General features: G+C 32.0%; 1 protein-coding gene across 1 annotated transcript in view; it reads right to left on the bottom strand.

Moving 5' to 3' along the window:
• Nucleotides 1–1,645: 1,645 nt before the first annotated feature.
• Nucleotides 1,646–10,776, bottom strand: part of LOC145327595 (histone-lysine N-methyltransferase SETD7-like) — a 28,322-nt gene continuing 19,191 nt past the window's right edge. The window contains exons 18-22 of the mRNA XM_080171133.1: nt 10,470–10,540; nt 7,632–7,702; nt 3,798–3,850; nt 3,021–3,119; nt 1,646–2,044 (exon numbers count right to left, since the gene is read on the bottom strand). Coding sequence (XP_080027259.1) covers nt 1,966–2,044; nt 3,021–3,119; nt 3,798–3,850; nt 7,632–7,702; nt 10,470–10,540 — 373 coding nt within the window. The 3' untranslated portion in view covers nt 1,646–1,965. The remainder of the gene's footprint in view (nt 2,045–3,020; nt 3,120–3,797; nt 3,851–7,631; nt 7,703–10,469; nt 10,541–10,776) is intronic.

Raw genomic sequence — 10,776 nt, 5'->3', positions numbered from 1 at the left:
CTTTTCGAGAAAATTAGATTTGAAAATTTCAAGTTTAATTTTCACCCCTAGGAGTTGCCGCATAATTATGACAAGAAAAGCAAATATTATTATTTTAAATTTTGAACAACTTTGCTTTTATAAAGTTCTTCATAAAACCACTCCTGAAGGGAGTTAATAAATTGCCATTTTTATCACTTGCTTTGCAAAGGTCACGAAAATTCAGCCTAAAATAAATCATACATGGAGAGGTTTTAAGAAGGACTTCATAAAAGCAAAGTTGTTCAAAATTTAAAATGAATAATATTTGCTTTTCTTGTTATGATTATGCGGCAACTCCTAGCGGGTGAAAATTGAACTTTAAATTTTCAAATCTAATTTTTTCAAAAAGCCCCCGCTGAAATATTTTGGTTTTACCTGGAATCATCATGGTTTTATGTCTATTTTCACCATACATAGGTCCCAGGGCTCGGCACTTACTTTTGTCTTGATTCAATTCTAGCCCACAGTAAGTAACCTTCTCAAAAATAGTTATACCCCTTCCCGGGACCTATGAGAACCTACCCTGTTAAGGAAAATTTGATCAGTTCAGCGGTTAGCGAGATATTTGGTACAGACAAACAATAAAAAAAACAGCCATCCTGTTACTTTATTATAAGGATATGATACATACATGTATCTCAGAAATAACCTCCAGCTCAAAAGAGAAATTATATCCATGCCAAAATATTACTCCTTAAGTATGACATATTGGTTGATTCTTATTATAACTAGCCAACAATTTGTAAATACATTTCTATTAGGGTTAGGCCGGATACATATTTGGCCGGATACCGGATATCCGGCTGATTTCAAATACCTTATATCCGGTATTCGGCTGGATATCCGGCCCAACCATGATTGCAATATCAGATAATTACTTTTTACCTGTGCAAATCTATTATTTATTCGAAATGGCAGTCTTTCTCTTAGAAAAGTGAATTACTTAGCTCCTATTTGAGATAGGCGTCTAATTTTTGTTGCATGATTCACCATACTTATGTGTATTTAGCATATGACCAAATTAGTCCGTTGGTATTTAGGTCATGTTCATCCATTATGATCACTGAACGTCTTCTTTAGTTTACTTGTGTACTACATACAAAGAGTAGAACTAAATTCCCTATCACAAGAAGATTATTTGCCATTTTAATTTACTATTATTGAATATATTGCAAAAATAAGATTATTTGCCATTTTAATTTACTATTATTGAATATATTGCAAAAATAAGCCATCCTGGAAAATCTATTGGATGAGGATGTACCAAGGGAGAAAAAAGCCTAAAGCCACCGAAGATTTTTTAGTAGATATAAAATAATGCTATAGTTTGGAGACTAATGTGAAGCTTTCTTGAAAGAGAGAAGTTATTGGCTCTATCTTTAGCGAGATATTTATAAACGGGCATTACACAGACAAACTTACAGTTTAAATATTGATTATAGAGAATGCTTCGCTTTAAATAATAAAATTGCCATAGATTAAACAAACAAAAAACTATTTAGGTTGTTACTAGATATATTTATTTCAAAGTAGAACAAAAATATTTTAATTTATAATTCAATGTTTAATTACTTCACTGTTATCAAATGATTCCAGAAATAGATTTTTTAAGAGCGAAGCTTTTTTATAATTAGTGTCAGTCCGTACGTCCGTCCGTACGTAACGGATAGCTTTTATCGTTAATTTAGGCATGTTAGAAATGTCCTATCGATATTAAACTTTACATGATGATTCCTGAATGTTCGTACGTCCATTTTAAACAGTTTAACAACAACTTTTTATGTTATATATTTTATTAATCTGATTTTTCAACTACTGATTCCTATTACAATAAGGTACAATATTATAAGCGAAGCATCTCTATAATCAAGTGTTCGTCTTCCATACGGTTTCAGAGCTTCGCTTTTATGGATGTTGTCATCCTTTATCATGTTGAATTTAGTTTTATCTGTAGTTAAGACCATATCCTTTTTGTGATTCTTTGTAGGAATTCAATACTTTCAGTGAATAGGCTTCAGTGTACCTAAATACAATTTTTTAATAGCGAAGATTTTCTAAGATTAGGGTCTATACGGCTGTACTTATGTCCGTACATTACGGTTTGCTCTTTTCATTTATATTGGTATGTTAGAATAGTCCTATTGATTTCAAGCACTGGATGATGATTTCTTTAAAGTTAGGTAAGATTTAGAAAGCGTAGCAACTCTATAATTGTTAACAGGTAGTCCTTAGCTAGGATAACAACATCTAACAGCAGTAAAGCACTAATAAATCATTGACGTTATTAAGGAAAAAGTAAATCATAGAGAAGAAATCAATGAACTAAAAAAATTACATGCTTAATGGTTATAGGGTATTTCATTAGAGTAAAACACTAGAGGGAGAAAGGGTTAAATAACTGTTTCTCATCATCGCAACCACCTTGTGCAACCATTCTATTGGATCATTGAAAATCAAATAATTTAGAAGCAGACGAAAGAGGTCTTTGAAAAAGATAGGGAGGTTGTTGTCTGTATATACATCTATACTATAAATCTGTTGGTATTTCTACAGAATTCTTCGTTACGAAATATCTGGCGGACGAAGTGAATTATATATTAGCTTCATTACTAAAAATAAAGAGAGCAAATCTTTAATCTAAAAATGTCATATAGGAATTTGAGGAGGGGAGTCTACCATGCACTTTTAATTTTAGTTTCAGAAAAAGCAATAAAAAATTTATATTTCCAGGAAACGATTTATCTTTAGAAGGTAGAGGTACCCTCCCCCAAGATATTATAAACCTTCACTGGCAATGTAAAGGAGAACCATATCAGTATAATGGTTCTCTTAGGAGGATGAGTGTACCCTCCCAAATTATATTCATAAACCCTCACTTAAATAATACTTTACTGTAAAGGGGAACAATATCAATCCAACAGTTAGCGAGGTCTTAAGCTGCATAAATACAGACAGAAAGGCATCCTGTTACTTTTATATAAGAATAGTTATGTTGTTACCAAGGTGGAGCTTCATCAAATGAGTATTCATAATTGACAAATATTTCTTCTCCAGCGCGCAAATCTCTCAGAGTTATTAGGCTCGGCACTTTCCCAAATCTTAAATAAATTATTATCTAATTACATAGTTTGTCTTCTAAGATCTTACTAACGATGAAACTGATTCATTTTTTATTCATTTTAGGTAAACTTCACATAGATCCATAAATTGTTTTAGGCTGTTTTATGTTTCAAAATATAAAAAAATTAGAGCCGTTAATTATTTTTATTTAAAAATTGATCTTAAGGTTGTCAAATAAAAGGGTAAAGGAAGCTCACTCATAGTCGGAAATTTTTATAAAACAGGGAACATGCACAAATTTGTTAGCCCTCCATCTCTGATAGGAGCTGAGATAATAAGATTAAGGTGCGAAAAGGGGTTTGACTTTTAAGGCTTAAGCTTTTTTTTCTAGATTTAAGTGTGGTGGGCAGTTTTCTATAATATACTTTTTTTTTAAGTGTTAGTAAAAAATATGTACAGAAATGATATATGAAAAAAATATAAAGAATATTAGTCAATTTTGTAATAGGTCTTGTCATTTTTTTTTTACCTTAAAACTGTTGTGGCCTAAAATATCATTGGTGAAGATGATTAAAGCTCCTCCACAGATTATGACGTCATACGATAAAATAACAAATGAGAGGCTACCATAAATTTTACCATTGGTCAATTATACTGTGTATACTTTAATCATCTTCGTTATTTGCTTTGATTTTTCGAATTTAAATTAATAATACCTAGGATGTTGAAATGGTGTATACTTTGCATTTGGTACAAAACTGTGGTTGGCCTAAAAAAACATAATTATTTTCATAAGAAAATTTACAAGGCTGTATCAAACAGCAGCAGACTATAGGCGAGATGTGATTTTAGCACTATCTATCCCATATAGCAGCTGCTTAAATTTAATTTCCGCGGACGTAAGTACAAAGCGAGTTCTTCTTTAGCTAAAACTACCGGCTGCGCCCCCTCAAGGCCTCTAGGGGCACTCCATGTGGTGGAGGGTTGAATTCGACCCAACCCCCATTTTTATTTTGGTTTTTGGGGAGGGGTTAATGGTACCCTGGCCCAAAATAGTTATAAACCTTCCCAGGACACATGAAAAAACTTTATCGGCTAAGAAGGAGTAAGCGAGATATTTCGGTACAGATACTTTCACTTTTATATAAGGATAAGAAAATTGCTCAGAATGAATGTATTATTATAAATATGAAAACTTTCTTCATATCAAATTCTTTACAAATTCATACCTTCTCTCCAACTTTTCTATAGGTCAGACATTGATAAATACTTTATATGTTTTATTTATAGCAGCAAAGATACATTATTGTTAGGGCATGTCTGCCAGTCATATTTGATAATGGGTGTAGAATAGACGTGGAGAATTTGACAGGGGGAAAATGTCGTCAATTTAGGTTGCTATTTCTCTTGTCATTTTTTGGTCAGTTCATTTTTTTCCAGTGGATGGGTGGGATTGGGTAAAGGGAGTGGAAGGGGTGCATCGTTATTTAAGCCCGCTGCCTGGTTAACTTTATCAGAGAACATGAAAACCTGTTATAAACACTTGGGATAAAATATGACATTGATTAAAAAAAATGTAAAAATGTAACCTTCACAATTAAAACAAGGATGGCGACATCTACAAAAGCGAAGCTCTGAAATTGAAGGACAAACGAACATTAACACTTGTAAAGTGTCAGAACTGAATAAGCAGATTATTAATGCATAAGTATAAACAAAATCATAAACAAATTTGTTGCAAAACTGCTTAAATTTAAGATAATGATTAAGGACATACTTGCATTTTTAGGACTTGATTTTGAAGATGCTTCACTTATCACATTGTTCCTTGTTGTAATAGGAATCAGTATAATTTCAACATACAAAAATTTGAAGTTAAAAAAATTAAAAATCAGAATGTTTGAATTGAACGTACGGACTTTCTGGTAACGATTATAGAGCTGCTTCGCTTTCTATATCGTACCTTACAGCTATAGTAACCAGCATGCAAAGTTTGAAATCGATAGGACAATTCTAACCTGTTTAATTAACGAAAAGAGCTTATTGTTACGAACGTACAGACAGACCCTAATTATAGAAATGCTTACATAAAAAATTCCTCAAAATTATTAATTCGGAAAAAACGTATGAAAAAAATATGCTACTTTTATTTTGTTTTCTAGTTTTTACATTTTGTTCTCCTGAGATATCCAACTTAAAATTTAAATTGAATTGTACAATAATACATATTCTTTTTCTTTTCTGCAATTTGTTTTAGGTTTTCAACACAGATTTAAGTTGTGAGTAGCGTAGCTACTTTATACTTGTGCCATTAGAGTAAAACACTAGAGGGAGAAAGGGTTAAATAACTGTTTCCCCCCATCGCATCCACCTTGTGCAACCTTTCTATTGGGTCATTGAAAATCAACCAATGGTGTCGGTTATATTAACACAGTCAAGTAGCAGAAAATAATTTAGAAGTAGACGAAAGAGGTCTTTGAAAAGGAAAGGAGGTAGTTGTCTGTATATACATCAATACTATAGATCTGTTATTGTACCTGTTATCAGGAATCTAAAGGGATAAGACAATGACCGATAAATTCATGTACATCCCCAGTGATGAAATACAAAATTACCCCTCCCGTAGATTGAAATTAATGGTTTCGTTTCAAAATTCAACTTAATGATCTAACCAACTCAAAAGTTCATAAAGATGTTAAGCCAACAAATAAGAAAACAATATTATTAAACTTTGGGGACTAGTGTAATACACAGCCCATTGTCCCTTCTCTCTCTGACCAGTAATCCTATTATTAGTTGAAAAGTTTGGACATTGTTACTTTTAAACCAAACAATTACAATTCAGTAAAACCAAAGTTTTTAAGCCAATGACAAAGAAGATATTGTGGTTATAAAACTTTGGGTACCTGGGTAATTTACAGACTAAAGTCCTATCTCTTCCTGTATATGAGAACAAGGAATATCAAAAATATATCAACAGTGACTGCTTTGATTTTAAGGTCAGGAAAATAGCCTAAAACCACCCTAGGCGTTCATGAAAAGTGAACCTATTAAAATTATGATTTCGCTCCTAATGGACATTGTTGTGTGTGTGCATGGTTTACAACTAGAATTATTTATATCAGACAAAATAATAACAAGTATCACAACATCCAAAAAGTTGCGTATCTTTTAAATAAAAAGTTTGGAGAAGAGCAGGTTGTGTAGGAAAAGGTAAGGGTTATAGACAGGCTGAGGGACAAAATAAGTTGTGGAGTAAGTAATGATAAGGGGTTATATTGTCTTTACACCAAATTAACCAGTCAAGCTTTAATGTCAAATATTTAAATCAAATATTTCTTATAAAAATCTAATGACTTTAAGAGCAGAAATATTTATATTCTAATAAATGAAATGATTTATTGAGTAGAAAAACATTGATCAGCACAATTCATACTAAACATTAGACAACTTAAATATCAAAGTTATTTATTGCATCGTATTATAAACAGCTTTCCGCGGATATTAAAATATAAATTTTAGAATTAAAACCAGTTTACATTTGTAGAAACTGGATATAGAACGATACTATACATAATTTTCAGTATAGCTAAGAACCGGTTCTAATCCACAAGATATTAAACAGTTTAGAAGAGATACCGCATAACGTTATATATTACATAGATACTGATGGACCAAATGAGTTGTAGTTGTATATATTAATTGGATCTTATACTAGATTCCCATGTTTTCTAATAGAATGATGCCTGTAGCGTTCTAAAATAACGATATCCCCCTTTCACCTACTTCACCCATCCCCTCTCCTCCTACTGGATGAACGAACTGACCAATACATGAGTTCCATTTTAGCAAACTAAATTGACGCTAACTTTTAATCTGTCATAGTATCCACATATAATTTACATCCATCCCTATACCCCTCCTACCTCTGGATTTAATATTCCATTGTAAAAAAGATAAATTGTTATGAGTGTAATGATTGTATTTTTTTCTTTTATAATAATTCTATTCTAAATGTATTCTTCAAGGCTCAGAAGCCGCGCAAGTATAAAAATCAGGGATCGACAAACAAATTTATTTATAAGGCAGATATGCAGTGGTCTTAATTTAAAATATTTACATGTGAAAAAGTCAAGGAACATTCTATATATGTGTTATTTATGTTTTAAAATTTATATTTTGTTGAATGTGTAAAAAAGACCTGGCAAAATTAACGGTGGTTTATTTCACCCCCTCAATCCATAAAGATCCTTTACACAGGATTCTAGGGATCTTTATTCATCTATCTGATATAAACTTCCCCTAATACATCCAAGGCGGAAGTCAAGATGAAAAGGACAAAGACCAAAATATCCATGTGAGGGATTATCCATCTATTTTTAGGGGTTTTCTTTCCTACTTCTCCTCTCATCTCCTTCATTTTTATGACGTCACATGGATGATTGTTGGGACATTTTGATCTTTGTCCATTAAAGGCCACATACACCCAATTATTTATTTACCAAATCATTTCAACCCTGTATCTAAGGCACAATAGTAAATTTACATACCTTATGAGCTAAAGAAGCACAGTATTTGTCCAAAGTTCTGTATTCAAGGGGTATATCTAGCACCCAGGCTTCTAAACAAACAAGTTCTGTATTCAAGTGGTAAATCTAGCACCCAAGCTTCTAAACAAACAAGTTCTGTATTCAAGTGGTATATCTAGCACCCAAGCTTCTAAACAAATAAGTTCTGTATTTAAGTGGTATATCTAGCACCCAAGCTTCTAAACAAATAAGTTCTGTATTCAAGTGGTGTATCTAGCATCCAAGCTTCTAAATAAATAAGTTCTGTATTCAAGTGGTATATCTAGCACCCAAGCTTCTAAACAAACAAGTTCTGTATTCAAGTGGTATATCTAGCACCCAAGATTCTAAACAAACAAGTTCTGTATTCAAGTGGTATATCTAGCACCCAAGCTTCTAAACAAACAAGTTCTGTATTCAAGTGGTATATCTAGCACCCAAGCTTCTAAACAAATAAGTTCTGTATTTAAGTGGTATATCTAGCACCCAAGCTTCTAAACAAATAAGTTCTGTATTCAAGTGGTGTATCTAGCATCCAAGCTTCTAAATAAATAAGTTCTGTATTCAAGTGGTATATCTAGCACCCAAGCTTCTAAACAAACAAGTTCTGTATTCAAGTGGTATATCTAGCACCCAAGATTCTAAACAAACAAGTTCTGTATTCAAGTGGTATATCTAGCACCCAAGCTTCTAAACAAACAAGTTCTGTATTCAAGTGGTATATCTAGCACCCAAGCTTCTAAACAAACAAGTTCTGTATTCAAGTGGTATATCTAGCACCTAAGCTTCTAAACAAATAAGTTCTGTATTCAAGTGGTATATCTAGCACCCAAGCTTCTAAACAAACAAGTTCTGTATTCAAGTGGTATATCTAGCACCTAAGCTTCTAAACAAATAAGTTCTGTATTTAAGTGTTATATCTAGCACCCAAGCTTCTAAACAAACAAGTTCTGTATTCAAGTGGTATATCTAGCACCCAAGCTTCTATTTAAACAAATAAGTTCTGTATTTAAGTGGTATATCTAGCACCCAGGCTTCTGAACAAATTTTCCTGTTATGTATCACCAAAAAGAATATTGTTAGCTTACTAGATAATATCATCCTAATTGGTAACATATTTCTATGGATATTTTCCTCCTTGTTTAGATATATAAATCAAATAAATGGAAATTACAATAAAACATATTTCTGCCTAAAGTGCATTTACAACAAAATCTTCAATTTGCCAATCTAATGGGTGTAATTTAGATTTCTAAAAAATCTTGGATCAACTGCAGTTCATGGTAAAATATTCCTGGTAACGAATATTTCAAAAAATATAAAAATTTTAAAGGCTGCTATCTGCCAAACGGCTAAATGTACAGATTATGCCCACACACTGTTTTAAGCGGCATAAGAAGGCCTACAAAAAATCTGGAATAGCCATAAATCAATAATGCATAATTATCTTGCAGTGCAGAGAAATGCGCGAAAAAGACCTATTTTACGCGATTTTCTGTTTCAGTGAAGCTTTCCCTGTGCATCATTGGATCTTGGCTATTCCAGATTATTTGTAGGCCTTCTTATGCCGCTTAAAATGGTATGATCTGTACGTACAGCCGTCTGGCATCTAGCAGCCTTTAAAATTATTAGATTTTTTGAAATATTCGTTACAAGGAATATTTTACCGTGAACTGCAGTTGATCCGAAATCTTGCTAATAGATTGGAAAATTTGATGTGAAATGAGGAAAAAGATGAAATGTCTTTGTAATTGATTCTGGATTGAAATAAAAAAACCATAATGAAATGGAAAGAACAAAGCTTATTCGTTTCAGCGGTTAAAAAGACCAGAGATGGGTTCTTAAAAGATGCCGCGTTTTTTCGACAATTTTTAGACATTGCTTGATTGAACGAAGACGATACACAGAGTATACAACATAAGAATCAAAAATTTTAAAATTATTATTTTAGCCATTTGTATAATGTCTAATACAACTTAAATCTATTTTCGCTGCATATTTATTAATGCATCCTTTAAGATCTGTATTAGACATTATACAAATGGCGAAAATAATAATTTTGAATTCTAAATTTGTATACTCTGTTAAAAACCTTATTCCATCTCGAAGATCAATGCCCCGTACGATTTTAACAGAGTATTCAACTTGAGAATTCAAAATTTTAAATTATTATTTTAGCCATTTGTATAATGTCTAACACAGCTCTAAAAAGATGCATTAATAAATATGCAGCGAAAATGGATTTAAGTTGTATTATTTTGAATTCTTATGTTGTATACTCTGTGTTGAAATCCCATCGTCTTCGTTCAATCAATCAATGTCGAAAAAATTGTCGAAAAAACGCGGCATCTTTTAAGAACCCATCTCAGATAAACACGGTGTATTATTAGGTCGACAAAATTTAAAAATTGCGCTTTTTTTAGCGAATATATTCTATGGTTAGGGTCTGTCCATACGACCTTCCGTCCGTCCGTAATGGATAATTCTTAATATGCATTAGAGCGTGTAAGAACAGTCTTATAGATATCAAACTTGGTATAATGATTTCTCTAACAGTTAGGTATGATTTAGTGAATGATAAGCATATGCTATTTGAAATAATGATTCCTAGGACAACATAAGTATCTTTATAATCAAGTCCTACAAGGTATTTCCTTGAAAAAGAAAAAAAACAGCAATAAACTTTCTTTCCTTAATTTAACTAATTTTAATACAATACAAAAATCCTTTGTTTATCATAGTGTAATAAACAGTCCAATTGCCCTCCCCTGTTAATTATTGCTGTGGATTACTAGTGCAGAATTTATGTGTTGTGTATACCTGTTTCATCCTTGTCACTGCAACCAGCAGAATTAAGAATCTTGTAAGCATCATTCTCCCAATCATCATCTCTAAATAAAAACAAGGATGACAACATCCATAAAAGCGAAGCTCTGAAACAGTAGGTCAAATGAATATTAACAGGTTCGGAACTAAATTATCAGAATATGAATGTACAAGAGTAGAAAGGAAATAGTAAGTAAATTTGTTAAAAATACAGGATAATGTTTATGGACATACTTACATTTTTAGAACTTGATTATAGAAATGATTCGCTAATAATATTGTACTTTGTTGTCCTTGAAAT

Source organism: Acartia tonsa, chromosome 9 (assembly GCF_053477335.1).
Source record: "Acartia tonsa isolate MP-2025a chromosome 9, ASM5347733v1, whole genome shotgun sequence".
NCBI classification, from domain to species: domain Eukaryota; kingdom Metazoa; phylum Arthropoda; class Copepoda; order Calanoida; family Acartiidae; genus Acartia; species Acartia tonsa.
Note: the sequence above shows the minus strand (reverse complement) of the source record. Positions and strands in the feature narration are given on the sequence as shown.